At 35.8% G+C, this 24,630-nt stretch overlaps 1 protein-coding gene across 5 annotated transcripts in view; it reads right to left on the minus strand.

Annotated features, from left to right (window-relative positions):
- Positions 1 to 988: 988 nt before the first annotated feature.
- The window catches only part of LOC6501803 (protein Gawky), a 39,068-nt gene continuing 15,426 nt past the window's right edge, over positions 989 to 24,630 (minus strand). For 4 of the 5 annotated variants that reach the window (XM_044717670.1, XM_014903701.3, XM_032452184.2 and 1 more), the window contains exons 5-10: positions 24,336 to 24,626; positions 22,637 to 22,815; positions 16,460 to 16,610; positions 16,206 to 16,402; positions 15,859 to 16,138; positions 989 to 2,260 (exon numbers count right to left, since the gene is read on the minus strand). In XM_044717670.1, the coding sequence (XP_044573605.1) occupies positions 1,508 to 2,260; positions 15,859 to 16,138; positions 16,206 to 16,402; positions 16,460 to 16,610; positions 22,637 to 22,815; positions 24,336 to 24,626 (1,851 nt within the window). In that variant the 3' untranslated portion in view covers positions 989 to 1,507. The remainder of the gene's footprint in view (positions 2,261 to 15,858; positions 16,139 to 16,205; positions 16,403 to 16,459; positions 16,611 to 22,636; positions 22,816 to 24,335; positions 24,627 to 24,630) is intronic. The other variant, XM_014903702.3, reaches the window with a different exon arrangement.

A 24,630-nucleotide genomic window follows, 5' to 3' on the forward strand; every position in this document is an offset into this window, starting at 1 on the left:
ATTTGCAGTCAGATTCAAATCTAAATCTGAGCTGGCCACTGCATAAAGCTGAAATCTTCGATTTCTTAGCCAATTTTCTTCGATTATAGCTGGGGGTCTCCATCGCGTTGAAAAATTATTTCTTTAATGGGGTAAGCAAATTTGTCTCCGAAGTCTGGGAGCCAACTATACCAAGTCCGATCTTTCTAACTTAAAAAACACCAATGTTATGGTAAAGAAAAAAGTATAGTTGTGTGGTCTATTTTTTTGTAACTTGCAATGTGATGCAATTGGTAAAGATGTAAACTATTTGAATGAGCTTGGGAACGGAATGGAACGGAAAATAGTGGATATCTTCTCTTTAACGCGAAACTTTTTTCCTGGAAATAATCTAAATCTAAATACGACCTAAATACGAAAATAAGCTTTTATTATTCGTTATCTCAAACTTTTGACAGATATTTATTTTAACTTCCTTACATTCATACATAATCCATTCCATATATACATTTTTTCCTTATATTTTTTGAACGGAAAAGGGTTCGCTAAGCTTTATCATAATTTCCTACAGGAATTTTTTATGTAAGCTAACATTGGATATTTTTTTAATTAGTTACGATTTTAATATGAATTCTCATTATCCGAAAAAGAAGTTCAGTTTATTTACTTTAAATACATAAAAACCCTTACTTTTAAATAAAGTGCACTTTAAATTCAAAAAGAAATTAAATATATATATTTGTATTGATTCCCACACAAAAAAAAGATTTTAATATTCAAAGACAATAACTTTGTTGATATTTTTTATTTTGATTTAATGTATAACCGAACTTTTCGGTGGGAATGCTTTAACGAAAGCAAAACCGTAATAAGATTAGAACTTCCTATAATGAATATAACACAGGTAATTATCCTTATTGGAAACACAAAAAACACTTACGAATTGTCCCATGCATAAGCGGAAAAATAGGACGAATCTATACATATGTACATAATTAAAATACATATATGCAAATCTAACATACTTTATTTATCCTTATGTCAAACTTTGACGATAAGGACTAATATAATGTACATTTGCGTTCATTTAGTTATATTTATTTTATTTATTAAGTCTCACACGTTTTGAATGTATGCAATTACGATTTATTCCCCAAAAATAAGTAATGGACTTTAAAGTCAATACTCTTTTTCTCAAATAGGACAACATATTTTTTTTAGCCAGCAAACAATTCAAAAGTTCTATTATTTTGACAACATATACATAAGCATATTTTTGTTTTTCATGATTAAATTTTAACTTACTGATACAAGTTTAGCTCTATGAACGACGAAGAAAAATAAATCTACGGGCATACAAAAATCTAAGTCCATTCGTCTATCAGTCGATCCACTTTTATATTTTTCACATGGTCTTGCTTTCCATACATATACTTAGTATCAATTATTTGAAGGTTTTGGGTGAGTGTCTTGAGTCACAGAATGCGGTAGTCGATGGTCAATCACCAATGGAATTGGTCGCTATTCATTAATCATCAACAATGGAACAAACAAATTGAGATATATAATCATAATCAGCTTCTCTACCCGTTGGCCTGCTCTGACTTTGAAGTGGTTGGTTTTGGCTTGTTTGACGCCATGTTGAGCTGTTTGAACCACTGTTGGAACCACTAGCCTGACTAGCAGATAAAGAAACATTGTTTGCACTATTCTTGGGACCACCACTGCTGGTGGAACCCGTTCCATTTGAGGCATTGCTCATGGTACTGGCGCAAACCGAGACAACGGTTACAGAAGTAGAAGGTCCACCGGTAGGATTTGAAACAGAGCAACCACTGGCATTTACAAGATTTGAGCTTACTACATTAGCATTGGAATTGCTAATACCCACACTACTTCCACTAACACTGCTATTGCCAATGCAGCCCCCGCTGTTTCCGTTGCTATTTCCATTGCTACTGTTTCCAGATAAGCTGCTGGGTACGGAACTGCTTGAACTGTTGGATGACGTTACGACAGTACCAGTGGTACTTGTGCTGGTGGTGGCTAAGGGTGGCTGTTGCGGCAAATGTTGCATAATGTTCTGTACTTCATTTTCATTAGGAGATTCAGCGAATATTGTAGTATTGGCAAGAACACAGTTATTTAATGCCATTTGCGCTTTGTTTGCCTCCTCTCGAGTGGCATATTTACATAAGGCAATCCCTTGGCTTAAGTATAGATGAAAGCTCACAAGAGGACCATGTTGCATACACAATGTACGTAATGTAGAACCGTCAATCTAAAATTTCAATGAGAAAAAAACAGAATATACATTAGAATATTATTGATTCAGTTTTATATAAATAAATTTTACCTCAAATAAATATATTTTAAGTAAATGTATTTCGAAAAAAATATAGAGCCAAGTAAATTTTATCTCATAATTTTGAAACAAATATGATCTGCGTGGGTGTTAAATTAGTCCGCATGTCAACTGGTCCACATACACTGCCGTGTATCTCTTAAGACCTATCTTATTAGATCTATTTTTATCTAATTAGAATCCAAACCCAAAAAACTAAACTGAAATGTAACACATCAATAAAAAAAAACATTTAGTTAACAGTTATACCGGCAATCAGTTTTGCAGTATTAATAACACAGGCCGACATTTTCCAATTTTTTTTCTGCTCCATGCAAAATTTCAGCTGCTCCATAACTTTTATGCTCCCCTGAACCAAAGTCCAGAACAACAGAGGTTTTATCACCCAGTTCCATCATAGGTATAATCACCCAGTTTCCGCGGTACACCGCGGTACAATGAATAGGAGTTTTTAATCTCATAATTTCAAAAAGTCATGGGTATCTACAAAGTCTGTAAAGTCTACTCCACATGTATGTTCGTACATGCTAGCTAGCTATCTAAAATATAGATAAATTCTATATCACCATTAATATGATGTAAGAAAACGACACCCATCAACGTTCTAAGGTTTGTAAGTGAAGGTAAAATAATTTTTGAAAATGACTTTGGCAGGAAAATATGTACAAATTTGACGACTCCAGATACAAGATCTGTTGGCACCTAATAAGACCAGGAACGAAATTTAGCAATATCAGCGGAAAGAATGACCGACTGACCGGAGCGATCAAAACCAGCGAGCTCAGCAGAAACCCAATACGAAGCGATCTGAGTCAGCAGACTTAGAACTACAAGGACGTACATTCTTTGACATTAACCTTATTGTGCATACTTTCATAAACATTGACCAGCTAACCATAATTAAGCCACAATATATTTGTCGGAGAGGAGGTAATTCAGTCTCTCGTTAGACATTAGACTTTAAGGTGTGACCATTGGTCGAGTAGGAATATATGAGTCCTGGTATGATGAGGACTTAGTTTGCGAACTAAGGCCGTGTGTGGCTTCGTTGTGTTGCTAGATCTGGTCCTTCTTTTTTTTCATCTCTGCTTCGTATTGAGCTAGACGTGTGGACTTTACTGCTAACATTATTTGACAAAAGATGAGCAACAAAGGCAACGAGGACTCGCTGCATCAGTCATAACATGACATGGAACACCACCAGGGGAACGAACAAAGAATTCCCGAGACCCCGCGAGGAGAAGGCTTGACTTATCCGATATCAGAAGTGATCCCACGGCCCTAACCAAAGTACTTCTAGAGACGTATTCGCGCTGTTAGAACAACAAAACCGGAACTTTCTGGAACTGGTTAAGAGGCTACAGATGCCGGCGAGTGAGTTGCAACCGACTAGTGAGATTTGCCTGCCGAAATATAATCCGGACGTTGCTGGTGTGGATGCCACGCAGTGGTGCGCTACGGTCGACATCATCTTACGAGAAAAACCATTAAGTGACAGCGCTCTTATATTAGCGTTAAGTAAAGCTTTGGAAGGCACAGCGGCGCAATGGTTATCTCAAATATGTTACCCGGGAATAACTTGGCAACAGTTTCGGCAATTGTTTGAGCAGCGATACGAGACTTCAGAGACGCCGGCCGCCGTCATTTTAAATCTTCTTAATAGCCGTCCAAGCAATGGCGAAAGCCTGCCTGTTTTTGCAAGTCGCTGTGTGACGCCACTGTGCACAAAACTTCGCAATTTGAGTTCAGAACAAATTTCCATCGCGTTGGTTCTTAGGCACATGGCTAATTTCGACCGGCGTTTGCAGCGAATGATACACACAACGCATGTTAGCAATCGACGAGAACTGCAAGCGGAGTTGCAAGTATTCTCAGCGCTAAGAGAGCGCCCTAATGCAACGAACTGGGAACCAGAGACGAAGCGAGCTAAAACTGCGGAAATCAAATGTTACCAGTGTGGAAAACTAGGCCACAAAAAGCAAGACTGTAGATCCGGATCCCAGGTTTCGACAACTGGAAAGGAGTGGCGGTCAGCGCAGCCACGTCATGGAAGGACTAACGTAACGTGCTGCAGATGTCAGGAGCCGGGACACATAGCCACTAATTGTCAAAAAAAAAGTGCAGAACGCTGGATTGGGAGTCAGAACAGAAAAAAGAGTGGAGCTATGCGCTATAGTGGAGCCTCAATCGAGTATGCTGGTCAATGGTGAGAGATTTCCAATAACATTTGATTCGGGAGCTGAGTGCTCATTAATTAAGGAAAGCGTTTCTAATAAGTTAGCTAGTAAGAGAATTCATAGCGTTATTTCTTTAAAGGGGATAGGTAATGCCAATACCTATAGTACCTCACAAGTTGAATCAAACATCATGATCGATGGCAACTCTTTGGTTGTTTTGTTTCATTTAGTACCAGACGAATGTATGAAAAATAATATTGTAATCGGCAGAGAAATATTAGCTCAAGGGTTTACAGTAGAAGTCTTCTATGATAATTTTAAAATTGTTCAATCTAAAGTAAACATTTGTGAAACCGTTCAACCTACTAATTTTGATAATATTGATACGGAAATGGTTGAAAATGAAAAAGAAATTTTAATATCATTGCTAAACAACATTCCCTATCTTTTGTCGAAGGCCACAAACACGTGTGAATACTGGGGAAATGCATATTCGTTTGATTGATTCGACTAAGACTGTGCAAAGGCGACCATATAGGTTTAGTCCAAGCGAACGGGAGTTAGTACGTGATAAAATTAAAGAATTGATCGAATATAAAATTATCAGGCCTAGTAACTCACCATTTGCGAGTCTTGCATTATTAGTAAAGAAGAAAAACGGTTCAGCAAGACTTTGCGTTGATTATAGAGAATTAAATAAGAATACCGTAGCTGATAAGTTTCCATTACCGTTAATATCAGATCAAATAGCTAGACTTAGGGGAGCTAAATATTTCACTTCTCTTGACAAGGCTAGCGGGTATTATCAGATTTCAATGCACCCTGAATCAATAGAATATACAGTTTTGTTACCCCTGATGGGCTGTACGAATTTCTTGCGATGTCTTTTGGGTTAAAAAACGCACCTTCAGTGTTTCAGAGAGCTGTATTAAAGGCACTCGGTAGTCTTGCTCATTCGTTTGTAATTGTTTATATGGATGACATATTAATTGTTTCAGAAACGAAGGAAGAAGCGTATGAACGTTTGAAACTTGTATTAGACGTTTTAGTGAAGGCAGGATTCACTTTTAACATTTCAAAGTGCTTTTTCTTGAGAACTTTAGTGCGTTATCTGGGCTATGAGATACAAGCGGGGGAGATACGTCCAAATTCTAACAAAATATAATCACTAGTGGCGTTGCCTCCACCAAAGTCAGTTGCTTCTTTAAGACAGTTCATTGGGTTAGCGTCTTATTTTCGTCAATTCATTCCAGGGTTTTCTCAACTGATGAAGCCTTTATATTTTCTCACGTCTGAAAAGATTAAATTTGATTGGCAAATACAACATGAACAAATTCGCAGTAAAATCATAAGTGTGTTAACAAATAAGCCTGTTTTGATTATTTTTGATCCTCAATTTCCCATAGAACTGCATACCGACGCCAGCTCTATCGGGTATGGTGCCATCCTTTTGGACCGCATAAACTCTAAGCCCCATGTGGTTGAATACTTTAGGAGAGCAACTAGCCCCAGCGAGTCCAGATATACATCATATGAATTGGAAACGTTGGCCGTTGTGAATGCAGTGAAACATTTTCGTCACTACCTACATGGGAGAAAATTCGTAATTTTTACTGACTACAACTCAATCAAATCTTCTCAAAATAAAGTCGAGTTGTCACCTAGGATTTATCGATGGTGGGAGTTCCTACAAACATTTGAATTCGAAATTGAATACAGGGAAGGTAAACGTATGGCACACGTTGACTTTTTATCTAGGAACCCGGTGTGTCAAAAAAATAAGTCAATATAGTTTTTCTTCTGTTCACATAAAGTAGAAGAAAAACGAATTGACTTAATAGAAATATCGGAGAACTGGATACTGGTGGAACAACAAAAGGATCCAGAAATATCAGAAATCTTAACTAAGTTGAAGAATGACGATTTACCATTAGCATTAGTTGCCACTTATGAAATTAGATCAAATGTTTTGCATAGAAAGATTCAAAGGAATTCAAGAACTCGTTGTTTACATGTAGTTCCGCGTACTTTTCGCTGGTCAGTTATAAATCAGGTGCATGAGTCTATCATGCATTTAGGTTGGGAGAAAACACTTGATAAAGTGTATGATCATTACTGGTTTTCAGGTATGGCAAAATATGTTTGAAGATTCGTGGAAAACTGCATTACATGCAGAGTGTCTAAGGGTACGTCAGGAAAACCTCAAATGGAATTACACCCAATTCCAAAAATAAGCATTCCTTGGCACACTGTTCACATAGATATATCGGGAAAATTGAGCGGAAAAAGCGATCGTAAGGAATATATTATTGTACAAATCGACGCTTTTACAAAATACGTTTATCTATATCATTACTTTTCCTTGGATGCTAATACTTGTATAAACGCAATGAAATCTTCGATTGCCATTTTTGGCGTACCAACACGTTTAATTGCCGATCAGGGGCGCAGTTTCACGGGCACAAAGTTTGCGCAATTTTGTTCTAGCCAAAAAATAAAACTACATCTAATTGGAACGGGCGCAAGTCGAGCCAACGGTCAAAGGGTCATGAGTACACTGAAGAATCTTTTGACGGCTGTTGAGACAAGCTCTAGATCGTGGCAGGACGCACTAGGGGATGTACAGTTAGCTCTTAACTGTACAGTTAATCGTAGCACTAAGTGTAGTCCTTTAGAACTTTTAATTGGTAAAGTTGGGCGACCACTAGAGTTGATACCTATTAGTGATACGGAAGATGAAATTGACAAGATTAAATAAAGGGATTTGGCCACTAAGAACATGGAGGACGCTGCTAGATATGAGAAGATAAAATTTGATAAAAATAAGGCTAAAGTAATAAGGTTCTGTGTGGGGGACTTTGTGCTGCTTAAAAACAGCGAGAGACAGCAAACTAAATTAGATCCTAAGTTCAGAGGACCCTTTTTTGTAAAAGTTGTTTTGTAAAAGTTGTAAAAGTCGGCTTGTAAAAGTTTAGTTATGTATTTTGGATTACGAAGTAACTATTTTAACTGATTAATGTATAATTTGAAAATGATTTATTGATTCTTTGTATGGAAATGGTTTATTAGAGAACATAAGAGATATGTTAAAAATAGAAATTCAGTTATGTTAATGAACATTATATGAAGTTAAGATTATGTGATTAAGTTCTTTGAAAGCATTTAATAAAATTATAAAGTGGAATGAAATTCAGATGTTGATTATAGACACGAGGACGTGTATATGTCAGGATGACCGTGTCGGAGAGGAGGTAATTCAGTCTCTCGTTAGACATTAGACTTTAAGGTGTGACCATTGGTCGAGTAGGAATATATCAGTCCTGGTATGATGAGGACTTAGTTTGCGAACTAAGGCCGTGTGTGGCTTCGTTGTGTTGCTAGATCTGGTCCTTCTTTTTTTTTTCATCTCTGCTTCGTATTGAGCTAGACGTGTGGACTTTACTGCTAACATTATTTGACAAAAGATGAGCAACAAAGGCAACGAGGACTCGCTGCATCAGTCAGAACATGACATGGAACACCACCAGGGGAACGAACAAAGAATTCCCGAGACCCCGCGAGGAGAAGGCTTGACTTATCCGATATATTTAATTCTCTGATCTTATAAAAGATCACCTGGTTCATAAACAAGACAGTTGCGAATACAGAGTGAATTGATTCGTTACTCAGTATTATCTCGTGGTACTATATATGGGTCATTAAATCTTTTAATATAATTTCTGTGCCTTTGAAAGAATATATGTTTTTAGATTAAATGGAGAGGAAAGCGAGATGACACGATATAGTCCATTGTTGTTCTAACATAAAACCCTAAGAGGATCATGATGAGCATACACAAGTCGAATTATAATGGTTAAGGATTAGATTATTAAATTTCTGAATTTTATATTTTGACACTATAGAAAGACGTAAGTTTACATTATAGTTTGCAAGTAATAAATCATTTGTTAAACACAATCTAGGAAAATGATCAAGATCTGACTTTGCATTGTAAAATTCAAAAATTTCGTTGTCCGCACATCTAATTTTCTATTTTTATGCAAAAGGATTGTGAAAGATTCCTTCCAGTTAAGGGAGTAAACTTATTTGGAATGAAAAAAAAATTTGTTTCGCCAATTATATTGGGAATACAGTGGCGAGCAGATGTGGATGTTTGTCACTTCTGAGTTCAAAATGTTATAAAAGTGGTACAAATTTATTAATCGCTTTTAATGCCCTAAGCATACTTTCAACCAAATTCTGCAGCATTTCCTTTGAAATATTTTTCCATCCTGTTTCCAAGTATCCTGACCCACAGTTTCCCTGAGCCCTTCGGTGCAATATCGTACTTTGCCAGTCGTTTTTTTAGCAGATCCCAAAGATTTTCTGAGCTGGTCACTGCATAAGCTGAATCTTCGATTTGTTAGCCAATTTTCTTCGATTTTAGCCGTGTGCTTAAAGTCTGCATCTGGTTAAAATGTGTTCTTCAATGGGATAAGTAAGCACATTTGTCCTCAAAGTCTGGGAGATTAGTCTCCAAAATATTAGCATAATACTCCTTTTTCATTGTAAATCCTTTTTCATGAAACGAAATGCTGCAGAATTTGGTTAAAAGTATGCCTAAGACTTTGTCTTTGGACAAAGTACTAATATTATATTTGGGAAATATAACGAAAAAACACAAACGTGCAAAAGTGAATAAATTGACTTTTTTTAAATAAAACAAGAAAGGAAAGCTAACTTCGGGCGGAGCCGAAGTTGATATACCCTTGCAGTTGAGTCGCAGTCCGCTAGGTGGCGCCACGCATCTTATATTATTAGATATGTATATAGCGGATCGTATATAGTCGGCCGATCCTTATGAAAATTGGCAATTTATTATTTTGTCCAAAATAGAATCTGTACCAAGTCCCATCTTTCTAACTTAAAAAACACCAAAGTTATGCCAATTCCGATCGTTGTATGACAGCTATAGGATATAGTCGACCGATCCTTATGAAATTGTACATAAGATATGTTGGTCAAATATAACATGTGTGGAAAGTCCCAACCCTCTATCTTAAAAAACAACGAAGTTATGGCATTTCCGATCAATCAGTTATATGGCAGCTATAGGATATAGTCGACCGATCCCGGCCGCCCCGACTTATGTACTACCTACAAGAAAAAGAAGGATGAGTGAAAAGTTTCAACTCGATAGCTCTAAAACTGAGAGACTAGTTTGCGTAGAATCCGACAGACAGACGGACATGCTCATATCGACTCAGGAGGTGATCCTGATCAAGAATATATATACTTTATAGGGTCGGAGATGTCTCCTTCACTGCGTTGCACACTTTTGACCAAAATTATAATACCCTCTGCAAAGGTATACAAATAAATTTTTGAGATTAATAAATTTTTTAAGTCTTGTTTTAAGTCTTAAGTTATGAAAAGCTTAGGTCTATAAGCGGAGGTTCGTGGGTTACCTATTTACATAATAACATTTTAGTTAAAACTTTCTAATTGGTGTGGGGATTGACTTCATATTTTGTGGATTCTTTTAGAAAAGATATTATTTTTTGAAGGTTATCTGTCTTTATATAGTTGAGTAGTATAAGTGGGTTTGTGTTTTTAATGATAGTGTTTTATAGGATGGAGTGATGAAATGAGTTAGTGGGATATGGTGTTGTCTCCTTGGCAAAAGGGGCATGGGGATGTTTGGTTCTGGTTGAAGTAGTGTTTGTGGGTAAGTTTTGTGTGGCCTAGTCTGAGGAATTTTTATTTGTTCGAGCCTGCTCGATTTTGGGTTAAAAAAGGCGATGTATTTGTCGATATTCGTGTTGTCTTTGTTTATGGATTTATACCATTGGCTGCATTGTTCAAAGTTTTTTCCCTGTCTTGTCAAGAATTCTGACCTTAAAGTTTGTTTATGTCTGTTAAATTTATGTTTTGGGTGAAAATAAGAGGGATTTTCGCTGCTGATTTAGCGGTTTGATCGGCTAGCAAATTTTTTACTTCATCAATTACTTTTTGGATGGCTATTATTTCGCCGGAGAGTACTGATGAGTATAGGGGGAGCATACCATATTTTCTGAATATTTGTAATCTGGTCTGGATTCTGAATATTGTATCTATGAGATTGGGAATCATCCAGGGTGGATTGAATTTTTGTAGTTTTTGTGGTTGGTATGATAAGTTTAGTGATTGCCAGAGTTGTATTGTTCGGTCTATAGTGGTTAGGTTTTTTCAGATTTGTCGGTGCTTAACAAATTTGTGTATGGGTGGGTCTCTGGAATAAATTAAGTTCTTGCTAAATTTGGCTGTTTGTAGGTCTCGTTTTAGCTCTATTGTGAGAATATTGGAATCGTTGATTAAATTAGATATGGGGGTGGTTCGGTAGGCTCTAAAAGCTAGTCGAAGTGCAGCATTGAACGGGGTCTTTAATTTGTTTAAGGTGCTTTTGGGTTAGTGTTCGTAAAGGAACAAACCGTATTGCAGTTTAGCGATGACCGTTGCTTTAGCAACGTGAATGAATGTGTGCCTATTGCAATTAAATTTATGAGGGTATGAGTGAGTGTGTGTTCCATTTGTATTTATTGTATTGTGTTAATTTATTGGTATTATTTAAGATGTAGTCTAAGTTGAGGTTTTTCTTTCTGTTTTCTTGGAAATTTATTATGAGGAAAAAGTCGCCGGCGTATGCGTCTAATTTAATGACTTTATGTAAAGCTGTGATATTTGCAAGTTTATTGTAGGCAATTAAGAATAATATTTCTGATATTGGTGTTCCTTGGGGGATACCGTTATATAGGGGATGAGAGTTAGATATGTGTGGTCCTACACGGACAATAATTTTTCTATTGAGCATAAAGTTTTTTATGTAATTTGTTATTTTTTGGCCTATTTTCCACTCTTGGAGCTGGGGTGTTATGGTGTGCACCCCTACCCGATCGAAGGCTCTTGAGAAGTCAAGAGAGATGAGTGATGTGTGCTTCTTTGAAATCTGTTCGTGGCTATATAAGTTGGTAGAATGTAGTTTACAGGGGTGGGTATGTTATTGGTGTATTGATGTGTGATTCTTGGAGAGGAATGATGTGTGGGGAGTGGTTCTTTATCAATATAAGGAATTGGTTATAGTTATTAGAGTACCCTTTTATATTCCATTGGATTATATTGAGGGACATTTTTGGGGTGAAGATCGGGTTAAGTTAGGATAAGGTTGGTGGATTTTAGATGGATTCGCTGTCACTGTTATTGGTGTGTTTGTTTTTGGTTGAGGGTTTAGTTTTTGATTTGGACGGTTTGAAGTTTGTGGAAAGAAAGTTTGACTTATCTTTGGAGAATATTTTTAATGTTAAGTTCTTAGTAATTTATGATAAGTAAGGTGAATTTGGTGTGGTGTCTGTAATGTCGGTATCCATGATCTTGGTGTCGTCTTGCTCTTTCTGTTGAGTGTGATTTTGGAGGTGTTCTTTTGATGCTTTAGTTGAGGTTCCGTGGGATGTTGATTTGGTTATGGTGTTTTGCGTGTGATTTTTGTGTGTAGTTTTTTCTGTTGTTCTGGTGGCATTTGAAGATTGGGGTTTTGTTTGGTCCTGTGTTGTGTTGTTGGTCAGGGTTCCTTTTTGGGCAAAATAATTCGATTTGCCAAATTTCATAAGGATCGGTCGACTATATGCGATCCGCTATATATCTAATAATAAAAGATGCGTGGCGCCACCTAGCGGACTGCGACTCAACTGCAAGAGTATATAAACTTCGGCTTCGCCCGAAGTTAGCTTTTCTTTCTTGTTTCTTCATTATTTTTTTTACATCATGACTTTTTGGGGTTTGAGCTCTTGAAGGATGGTCTCTTTATCAATATATCTGAGATCGTTGCTGTAGATCACCTTTCGAGGAGTTTAGTGTTTTATGTTCCGTAACTATAATTTCCATGTATGCGATTTTGTTTAGTTTGAGCAGTTTTGTTGTTGAAGGTGTGTTTTTGTTTTTATTAGGAGGGTTCCGTCTCTTGTTTTTTTTATGGAATCAACTTCTCCTCCGCAGGCATAGTCTATGGATTTGTGGATAATGAAAGGGGGAAACTGTCCTAAATGATTCATTGTCCTTTCTTTTTACTACTATGAATTTCGGATCTTTATGTTGGTATGTTTTTGAGGTGTATCGTCCTAAATCGGATGGTTCGTGCTCATGAAGGGCCTTGGACCCGGGTTGAGCAAGGTACGTTTTTTGTTTGTGTCTTTAATTTTTCTTTGTGGTCAATATTTGTTTGTTCGATTTTTGCTGATAAGCTTTACGCAGCCACGCAGGTGTTCACTTTGTAATAAAATTTGTATCTTCAGAGGTTGAAGTGGTACTGTGTATCCACATGTGTTCGACACTGTATATCCAAAAACAAAATTTCAGCTTTGAATTCAAATTAATTCTGGAAATATTCACTCTTTTAAATTTTTGAAGAGTGTTTTCTTGAAACCAATATTTTTTAATTCGTGTACACCATTACATATTGTTGAATATCAAATTCAAACACTGCAAAAAATTATCTATTTTCGGTTTAACAATTTTTTTTTTGTTTCTGTGAAAAAGTGTACAAATTAGGAAAACGTAAATAATTTCTGTTTGAAATAAAAATTACGGACGCTATCGTGTCTGCACCATGGATTACTCTGCCATTTTCCAACATTTTGATTTATTTGTTATTTTATAAGTTGTATGAAAGTTACTTAAAATACACATAAAAATGTAAACTGTAGAAGTCAAACCGTTTTGACCCCCGTAAGGGGACAAATCGAAGTTTCCAGAGAACTCGAAATCTTTATGTAGAGACTGGAAAAGAGCTCTGGCGCAGTATTTTGCGGGGCCTGGCGAATAACCGGGTTTAGCTCTTTGAATACAATACGTATAACAATACACTACTCTCTGAAAGTGGTGGACTGAAAAAAAAAAATTCACTGATTGAATGTTATATGCGTATGATAGTTTAGTAGGTGAATAAGTTGTGTGAAAAAATTTTGCGAATAAATCGGCAATATCCAGATTAGAGGTCGCAGATGAATTTTTAAACGTAAGAAGAATAGGACAGGATACGTGATTACAAAAATATAAAACTGCTTCGGATCTTGAGTAACCTGAAACCGCCAGCGGTATTTATATTTTGTATAACATTTTTGCACGGTGAAATTTGACCGAGAAACTAAAAGTATTGAAAATCAATCCTACTGCAAGTTTTTTACATTTATATAAAAGCCTGTTTATATCCCGTTCTCGTAGATTATAAGTTTATATTATATTCGAGTAAGTATAACATAATAGTATATAACATAAAGTATATATAACAGTTCGGCCAGAGAACATTTTTTAAGGTCTGAAAACAGAAAATAGTCACTGTGGGGTAGTGACGAGATATTTTTGTAAATTTTTTTTATAATTTTACAAATTATTCCACGTGTATTCCACTTGCTAGCCGACTGTTGCCTTTTTCCACGCTTTGGAGCTGGTTCTTCACGCTCAGTCCACTCAGATGACTGCCGATTTGACTCTGTTGTGTAGTGATGGTACTATCTTTCATCCATTGTCACTGTACTGTACTGACACTGTACTGTGTACTGTGTACTGTACTGTCACTGTGAGGTCAGTCACAATAATTTTGTAGATTTTTTTTTACATTTTTTGGAGTATAAAATTCATTTGGGCGTCCACTGCGTTCAGAATCAATTGTGCTCACCTAACAACGCTTAATAGCGGCAAACTATCTCAAAATTTGTGTTTTAGATGGAGCAGTCAGGATAACATTTGCCAACCCAGTTTTCGGGTTCAGACAACCAGAACCAGAAATCGTTTCAATTGGAAGTACTTGGGTGGAAATGGGCATAGCTTGAAAAAGAGTGGATATAAAACATAAGTCTAGAAGCCGACCTGAAGAATGTGACATCGGCCAGTGACATCGTGCTATGTTGAAAGTGATAGTGACTTTCTGGTGGTCGCCAAGAATTGTGATTCTTCTTCTAGTGAGCTATCGGACTATCGGACATAAAATTTAAAAACTGACGGAATAGCAGACAAGTGATGCCAGTATGTAGGTGGTTCGGACGATCCTTATGAAATTTTGTAGATAATATATTTTGGCCAAGTATAACATGTTTCCCAACCCTCTAACTTAAAAAAAAACACCAAGTTATGGAATTAAGTTAAGTTATGGAATTTCCGATCAATCAGTTTGGCAGCTATAGGATATAATCGACCGATCCCAAGACCGAACAAAATGAGTATGTGTGCAAAGTTTCAAATCGATAGCTTTAAAACTGAGAGACTAGTTTGAGTAGAAACAGACAGACAGACGGACATGCTCATATCGACTCAGAAGGTGATCCTGATCAAGAATATACACTTTATAGGGTCGGAGATGACTCCTCCACTTCGTTGCACACTTTTGACCAACTTTATAATACTCTCTGTAAGGGTATAAAAAGAAAGAAAGAAGTGCAGAACGGTAAATGCGTAACGATTAGAAACTTGAAACAAGTATATATATATATATATATATATATATATATATATATATATATATATATACTTAGAACTTCTAAGTTAGAAGAATTTTTGACCACTCGCTTCATACAATCCCGACGACAGTGCGTTGGGTTATTCTAGTACCCCAGGTTTTTCTGTGACAAAATTTAAGTAGCCACGCCTAATTATATTTTGTATATATCAGTATATATCAACACTACTTACGACAAATTCATATGTGCGACAACATATGTGTACAACAACAAAATTCCTTTGCCCTAGGCCGAAAAGTGTTGAAACTAAGTTAAGTGTTGTTTAAGTATTCAAAATTGTTATTGTAGTTTGCCTTGCCTATGCTGGGACTTTGCTCTACCCATATGACAGATCAATCGAACAACAAAGGAGAAAAACAAACAATGGGACTGGGCATGGTATAGATCTAAAATATTTTTGAAATGGTATAGATTATAAAATATATTCTTGTTCGGCACGTGCAAGAAAAATAAACAAAAATTTTGAACACCTATGTATATAGCATATTTTCGTCACAAAATTGATATCAGATATTTTGGGTTTCGCATGCAGGTTCGTCACCGGTATTTTACGTCGTCAAGAGGTTTTTTTATATCATAATTTAATATATGCTCAAATTTGATAAATTTCTTTCTTATCTTAAATATACCGCGGACTGGAATGAGGGCGCATGATTTACCGCTTAGAACATTTCAGTACAAAGGGGTTGGAGAAAGCAAACAAACAAGTTTATAACTTCGGCTGAGGCCGAATTCAGCTTTTTTTTAAATAAGAATTTAAATCATTATCACATGTTTAAGTTTACATCTTTAAGTTTTACAAAAAAAAACATACCTGGGCAGTAAGATTTTTTAAAAGTAACCAACTAGAGCTCCATGGTGCATTACCTCCACTCCAAGTTGTACTTGTGGCTTGAACACTCCCACCTCGTGTTTGTAACCATCCATTAGCACCGCCAGATATTGCTGTCGATGTTGAAGTAGTACTACCACCATTTCCCGATTTATTTGAAGAGGCAGTTAGGCCTGGTGGAGGTCCACGAGATGACGACTTGTTTAAAGGGCTTGTCCACAACTCAGAAGTACTGCCAGATTGCGAATTTGTATCAGACCAACTACTCACGTACAAATATTTGATAAGCTTTTATAATATTTTTTTTTTTATTGAAATTTTTTAGATACCTCGGAAAATTTTGGTTAGGATTAAAACTCCAAGTAGATGAAGATAAACTTAAAGGCGGTAGATCAGTCGGCGAATTTTTTCCAGTACTATTAAATATGTCAGCTTCCTTAGGCGCCGAATTAATGGACAAGGGGGATCTAGCAACACTTCCAGGAGTAATGCTGGGATCGTCTTCTATGCTTTTAATCTGAGAACCCTTAAAAGAAACTTCTGCTTGGATGTGTTTAGGCTTTATGAAATTGTACAGTTTTACCTTCCATGGTTTGCCTGGCTCAAACTCTTGCACCAAGTCAGTGTAAACACTTGATGCTGTACTCTGTGGGGCAACTGACCAGTCTTTATTCTCATTATCAGATGAGGCATCCGGCCAACCATCTCCAATGCTTCGACCGGTTGACCATGTACTGTAATAAATTTAAATAATAATAAGAAAAAAATGTTTGAAAATTTAGTTGTATATTTGTGAGATGATTCCTAGGATGCCTAGCTTAGAGCTACAAGCAATCTGTGAATAAAGCGAAGGACCCCATGGAGTCCTCGGGGGCCCTCCCCGCAAATAAATCCTACACTACACTACACCATCTCATACCGGGCCGGACCAAGGTGTCACTCGACCCGCAACTCGTGGGACCTCCTATGGATAACTTTAAAACTGACACTAACGCAACAAACAGGGGTCGGAATCTCCTTAAACAAACAAAAAAAAAAAAAAAAAAAAAAAAAAAAACACCAAACACCAAACTGGCAATTACGGTATGGAAGGATCCCGCCCCAAACTGGGGGTGGTTTCGGCCTAAGTGCCATGATGCCACCTTCAGGTGCGGTTAAGGGCAGAAAACCTAAGGCGGCTAGTAAACTTAGAAAAATATGTTCGCAGAGAAGAGAACAGCGGTTCACATTCTGGGTAGCCACCGAAGGGCCGAAAATGGGCCAAGTCTTGACTGAGAAGTGGCTGAAAAAAGTGGAATTGGCGAAAAGTGTACTCCCGAAATACGGTACAACGAAATCACAATGCACAGTGGGCGCCCCACTTTTAGGGGGCGTTTGAACATAAAATAACGTTTTTATTTCGATTATTTGTTTTGTTTGACTTTTCCAAGCGACCAAGCGATAAACATTAGGCTTGCGCATCACAAATTTAAGCCGTTCAGTATTAACACGAAAACAGATAGATTATATTAGGTGATCAAACTCAAATGGGGGAAAAAAATTGAAGGTAATCACATTGTTTTTTTTTTTGTAATTTTTATTGGAATTGCATTGTTTTTGTGTGCTTTAACAATAATTTTCCTTAATTTTTGGTTTCTAACATAAAAAAAATATAAATTTTCAGAAAAGGTAAAAGTTGTTTTGCCATTACCGTCCTCCAATAAAACTTTTTTCATAAAGTTAATCAATATTTAGTAATTTTAAGTTATGAAAATCAGCAGCTACTATTTATTTTACTTAATGTAATAGTAGAATATATCCGTCTTATCCAAGATGCCAATGTTGTTGCGTCTTTGTTTCGTGCGTTCCTTTCTTATTCAGAAAGAATTTCGTAAAAATAAAATGGGACTCATTGTAGACAAACCAAAATTTGGAGGAAAGGGATCCTCACGGGCCTGACATAATTTAGAATGCTTTATTGGCGAAGTTTCGAAAGAAGCGGATGAGTCAAAAAATAAAGACATCAAAAGATTTACAAGCCAGATTTCGCGTATTTTTACAGATTTATTTACATATCCGGACAAAAAAAATTTAAAAACAAAAAATCGATTTTGGACGCATCAGTTTATGATTTGCTTGAGTAATGGTTTCGAGTTCGAATTACCATACTTTAAACTATTGAATTTGTCTTTTTGTTTTAAATGTACTTTGTTAATTGTTTAATTCAAATTAAGCATTTCAAAAATTCATCTGGGCAATAACTTCAAAAAGTTTTGCATTATTTTAGGTGTCCGCTTTAGGTGTTGATTTAATTTTTTATACTTGCACAGAAATTTAAAATATTTACGATATTTATACAGCTGTTTTCAAAACAATAGGAGTGCTTTTGCATTATATAATATAATGATATGGGCATGTTTCTCTTATTATCGCGTAGGTCCAATATATTGGATTAAAAATATTGTGGATGGTCCTGGATATGTCTAAAATAATGCAGGAAACAATGCTGCCTTATGCTAGCGAAGAAATGCCATTGCGTTGGGTCTTCTAACAAGATAATGACCCAAAGCACACAAGTAAAGTGGCTAAGAAGTGGTTTGCAGAAAATAAGATTCAAGTACTAGAATGGCCCGCCCAGTCTCCCGATCTGAATCCGATCGAAAATTTGTGGACAGATGTTAAAAAGGCGGTCGCACAAAAGCTCCCACCTAATGCTTCAGAGCTTTGGGAAATTGTAAAGGTCTTTTGGACCTGGATTCGTCCCGAAAGATGCCAGAAATTGGGAGATTCCATGCCAAGGCGCTGTGCGGCAGTGATAGCCAATAAAGGTGGTGCCACGAAGTATTAATTATAGTTTTTTACACCCTTGCAGAGGGTATTTTAATTTTGGTCAAAAGTGTGCAACGCAGTGAAGGAGACATCTCCGACCCTATAAAGTATATATATTCTTGATCAGGATCACCTTCTGAGTCGATATGAGCATGTCCAGACGGACAGACGTCCGTTTCTACGCAAACTAGTCTCTCAATTTTAATGCTATCGAGTTGAAACTTTGCACACATCCTTCTTTCCTTTGCAGGCAGTATATAAGTCGGAACGGCCGGGATCGGTCGACTATATCCTATAGCTGCCATATAACTGATTGATCGGAAATGTCGAAATTGGCATAACTTTGGTGTTTTTTAAGTTAGAAAGATGGGATTTGGTACAGATTCTATTTTGGGAAAAACAATCTGATCTGCCAATTTTCATAAGGATCGGCCGACTATATACGATCCGCTATACATATATCTAATAATATAAGATGCGTGGCGCCACCTATCAGATTGCGACTGAACTGCAAGGGTATATCAACTTCGGCTCCGCCCGAAGTTAGCTTTCCTTTCTTGTTTTATTTTTTTTTTAAATATGTCTTTAATGAAGTAATTTTTTTTTAGTTTTAACTTCTTTAATACAAGTCATATTTGTTAAAAAAAATTATAATACCCTCTGTAAGGGTATAAAAAATACATTTTAAAAATGTTATTCGTATTGACATAGTTTTTTTCACCGATTTTCACATTCGTAATGGGCACTCATACTTTTTTGAAAACAATTGTATAAATACATTTTAATATTATATAATATTATTAATATAACATTAATATGTCGCTATCTAACTACAAAAAGAATTTCAAATCGACACCTCTACTGGAATTAATTTTGGCCTCGTTCTCCATATACGACCGTCCACTGTGCAATGGTGGAGGGGAAACTGTCAGATGGCCCTACGGATTCTGCAGATAAAACTCCACCGTTGTAAAGCAGCATAAGCTGCGCTACTGCTCCATCTGGCTGAAGATGGACCCGATATAGTCCCAGCCCAGGAACCATGGCTAGCAGGTCGAAGGGTTTCTGGACTAGCGACCAGGGATAACAAGCGGCTAGTATCTTATACACAAGGTAAAATTAGAGCCGGTATTTAATCTAAGAAACACCCAAGCATATTTTTACTCCACAACATATCCCCAACTCCACAAAGATCCGCTGTGCCAAATACTATCAAATCCTCTCGAACACCATCGCACCACAGCAACCACATTATCCTCAAACACTTTGGCGCGAGAATTCACTAATTCTTGCACCACAATAATGCCCTCAATAATACATGCCAAAGACATAAACCAAAAAAGCTACAGAACTAACAACCCTCAAGACGACAATCAGAGTCCTGTTTAATGGGGCGAAAGCCGAAAACGAGGAGATCCTCTGGACGTCTGTCCAGAGGCCTCCCTGGCCACTTAAAATAAGGCTATCTGAAAAGCGAAACGCTCCTCATGGAACTCCCTCTGCTTGGACATCGAAAACACAGCTCAACCTGCGAGGCTTAGGAAAATTCTATCCCACTCAGCCACAAGTGTAGCTCAAAAAAGAAGATGGCACTTGGACCAATACAAGTGAGGAATCTCTAGCTACACTGCTAGACAATATTATTCAATATTATCAACAATTTATTTAAATTTTAAATTTAAATATTTTACAGTAGACATGTGAGAAATCATCTGAGTACAACAAAACTTTTATTATAATTAAATATATAAAGAACAAAGGCCGACAATTTCCAACTTTTTTTTCCTCCATGCATAATTTTACCTGCTCCTTAACCTTTAGGCTCCCCTGAACCAAAGTACAGAACAAACATAGGTTCTATCACCCACAGTGTCCGCGGTACACTTAAGAGAAGAAATTGATCAAATTTTGCCATATATTGAATTATGTAGGCCGTGTAATGAAGATGACCATCATTGTTTCTAGTACATATCATTTTTGAAATGTATGTGTAACAACTAAAATTAAAAAATGGTATCTAGCAGTTACCATATCTTTGGAATACTCATCCAAAGTTGAAATCTCAGATTTTCTACATTAATTTTTGGTCTTCTATGATTTTTCCCCAAACAATTTCCTATGGAAGATTTCTATTTTCTTTTTGAAATCAGTAGATCATAACATGTTTTAATTTTGGATTTAAGGGAAAACTCGAAATAATTTTATTGAATTTATTGTAGGTGGTTAAACTAAATTTTCGTCAATTAAATTGAAGTTTTTAATCTCATATTTTCAAAAAGTCATGGTTATTTACTTTTTCTGTAAAGCTTTACCAAACCATCTGAACCTGCAATAGATACGTTTTGAACATAGAAACAGTTTTAGATAGTCATGACTTTAAAAATATGAGATTAAAAACTCCAATTTAATTGTCGAAAATATTGTTTAACTATCTGTGGAATTAGTACAATTAGGTATTACCGCAAAAAAAGGCAAATTTATGATTTCTTTGATAGAATGTTAGGACTTCAATTCTAATTATTTGCGTTTATTTGTATAATAATATTCAACCCAATTAAATATACAGCCAAAACTTGTATATGACAAAACCATGCAAACCGTCTTTATCAGGATTATTAGGTCAAAATTCAGGTGGATTATTTTTTCGGAATGTAATGTAGGTGGTTCAAGAACCTTTCAGTTAGGTAGTGGCTTATATTATTACTTATATCGGATCGTATATAGTTGGCCGATCCTTATGAAAAGTTCACCATTATATCAATTTTCTAATAAAATTGTTAGAAACAGCCCCAAGAATCTTATAGCAAGGTTGTTCCCTTTCCGATCGTTCAGTTATATGGCGGCTATAGCATGTAGTCGGCCGATCCTTATGAAATTTGGAAAATCGGAATATCCCAAGAAATTGGCAGCCCCTTTTTCCCCTGGAATGGACCCTGTTCAAAACAAATCAGTACAAATCAGAAATATGCTTGTAAAATATAAAAAAATTATATATTTATAATTGAAAATGATTAAATATACCGGAAACTGAAAAATTTTATTGTGACATTAGATGATTTTTCTTCAAATTACTCGCCACATTTGTTAGTTTTTCGAAATTTTCATGCTGAAGCTAAAAAAAGACTTCTATTTTTTGTACCGTTCGCGATGCATTGTTTACTTCCAATCGTTTGAAAACAAAAAGTCCTCAAAGCATTCAATTTTAAATGTAATTATTACTGGTGAAATCTAATGATCGTGCAAAAAAAATTTCAGAAAATATTTTTTGTCATATTTTTGTATGTGAATAAAAATTAATTGTGAATTAAATATTAAAAGCTTTACAAAAAAAAAAAATTTTTTTTTAAAACAAGAAAGGAAAGCTAACTTCGGGCGGAGCCGAAGTTTATATACCCTTGCAGTTGAATCGCAGTCCGCTAGGTGGCGCTACGCATCTTATATTATAAGATATGTATGTAGCGGATCGTATATAGTCGGCCGATCCTTATGAAATTTGGCATATCGAATTATTTTGCACAAAGTGGAACCCATTGAAACTCCCATCCTTCTAACTTGAAAAACAACGAAGTTATGGCATTTCTGATCAATCAGTTATATGGCAGCTATAGGATAGCGTTCCGACTTATACACTGCCTGCAAAGGAAAGAAGGGTGTGTGCAAAGTTTCAACTCGATAGCATTAAAATTGAGAGACTAGTTTACGTAGAAACGGACAGACGGACATGCTCATATCGACTCAGGAGGTGATCCTGATCAAAAATATATATACTTTAAAGGGTCGGAGATGTCTCCTTCACTGCGTTGCAAACTTTTGACCAAAATTTTAATACCCTCTGCAAGGGTATAAAAAATAACAATAATAATAATCCGCCATACGGGATGAACCCCCCTAAATAAAACCATTTGGCTTCGCTTTGATAAAAGTTGATAAGTATGGTATTGAATGTACGTACCCATCGTTTTGAAGGCCCAAGGAACCTATATTGCCGGCATTGCTAGTAATATTTTGTTTAGTAGCCCCTGGAGCTCGTGAAAATTCCGAACTTTCAGCATTTATATCCTTGTCTAATACTGGAAGCTTCCACTGATTTAACCGAGATTGCTGATTGGACGTCCCTTGAAATCCTCCCTGCTGAAATTTATGTATACACATGATAGAATAAATTAATAAAAAATCAATTTTAAATATTGTATTCAACACAAAATAAGGTCGAAATTTGGGGGGCACCATTTGTTATAAAAAATAAGAAAGAAAATATAGCTTTGGGCGGAGCCGAAGTTGATATACCATTGCAGTTATGTGCACACTTTTGACCAAAATTAAAGTACCCTCTGCAAGGGTGTAAGCTATAACTTATATTCATATTGAATAAAATAACTTAAGACAAGATATTCATATTTTGTATATGTATACTCCTACTTGTATATTTACTTGTATATAAATACTCTGAAAAAACTGGACCTACGCCAAATAAAGAAACCACCATACAATTTTATTCAAACCTCATTCTTTGATAAGATTTTGGCAATCTGCGGATAGAATATATTTGCTTACTTTACTAACTTTATAATTCCTTATACATTCATACAAAATAAATTTAAATTTATTTAATTGATAGATATTTTTTGATTTTATCCAACCAACGAATCTTACCAAGGTTCTCAGCAAAAGTTTTCCCCATGACTTGCGCACAACCAAAACTTTTATTCCGCTGCAGAGGTTATTATAATTTTGGGCAAAAGTCTACAACACAGTGCAGGAGACATCTCCGACCCAAAAAAGTATATACGTAAGCATGTCTGCCTGTCTGTTTCTACGTAAACTAGTCTCTCAGTTTTAAAGCTATCCTTTTATTTGCAGGCAGTATATAAAACCGAAATCGATCGATTATATCCTATATCTGCCTATAAATACCTATATATGACTGATTGATCGGGAATGGCTTAACTTTGGATTTTTTTCTATATTCCATAAATATTCTATTCTAACGGAAGTGATACAATAATGCTATTTTGAGAGATTCTTGGGGCTATTTCCAAAATTTTATTGATTTAATAGTGAAATGAATAAGAATCAGCCAACTACATACGATCCGACATATATCTTATAATATAAGCTGCTACTTAACTGCAAGGTTTTATCAACTCCAGGCTCCGCCCGAATTTAGCTTTCCTTTCTTGTTTTTAATTATCCTGGTAAGTAGGATTGCTATTTTTTGAGGTCATCTAAAATTTTCTTATCCAGTTTTGATGTATTTTCAATAAAATTTTAGTCCCATCCAAAAAACGAAAAAAAAAAACGTTGTTTTATTGTATATGTCTATAGACTGTTGTCCAAAAAAACTGGCACTGTTTCGATAAAAATAATCGATATATTTGATTGGCTCACAAAATCAGTAGCGTTTCTTGTATACAGTGATTTTCTAAAGTCATATTTTTGTCACAGTGGCTATTCATTGTAAACAAAAAGGACAAAAAATGAGTTTAAACTATCGGTATTGATAAAAACTGCTTCCAATTGAAAATTTTTAAAGTGCACCTATTAATATAATTATTTTTTTAGGTAATTTAAATTTATTATAATTAAATATTTTTTTAGTAAATAAAATATATATTATAGATAATTTTAATTTTATAACTTATTATTATTACCTTATTTAAATTAAGCTCAGGAAAATTGTTTTGTAGGTTATTAATTGGATCGTGACCTCTTAGATAGTCGTTGGCAGAGTTATTAAGGTGTGTTTGATGTTGCTGTGCTTGTGCTTGCTGTTGCTGCGAAGTTGGTGGTACATTTTGTTGTTTGACATATACAGATTGTTGTGCATTTATTTGGTTTTGTAGGTTCTGAATTTGTTGTTTGTATTTAGCTATTGCTACATTTACTGCCATAGGATTTGCATTTCCCCCTCTAGCAAGGGACTGTTGAGCTGCTTGAAGGTGCTGG

This window comes from Drosophila ananassae (assembly GCF_017639315.1).
Source record: "Drosophila ananassae strain 14024-0371.13 chromosome 4 unlocalized genomic scaffold, ASM1763931v2 tig00000054, whole genome shotgun sequence".
NCBI classification, from domain to species: Eukaryota; Metazoa; Arthropoda; class Insecta; order Diptera; family Drosophilidae; genus Drosophila; species Drosophila ananassae.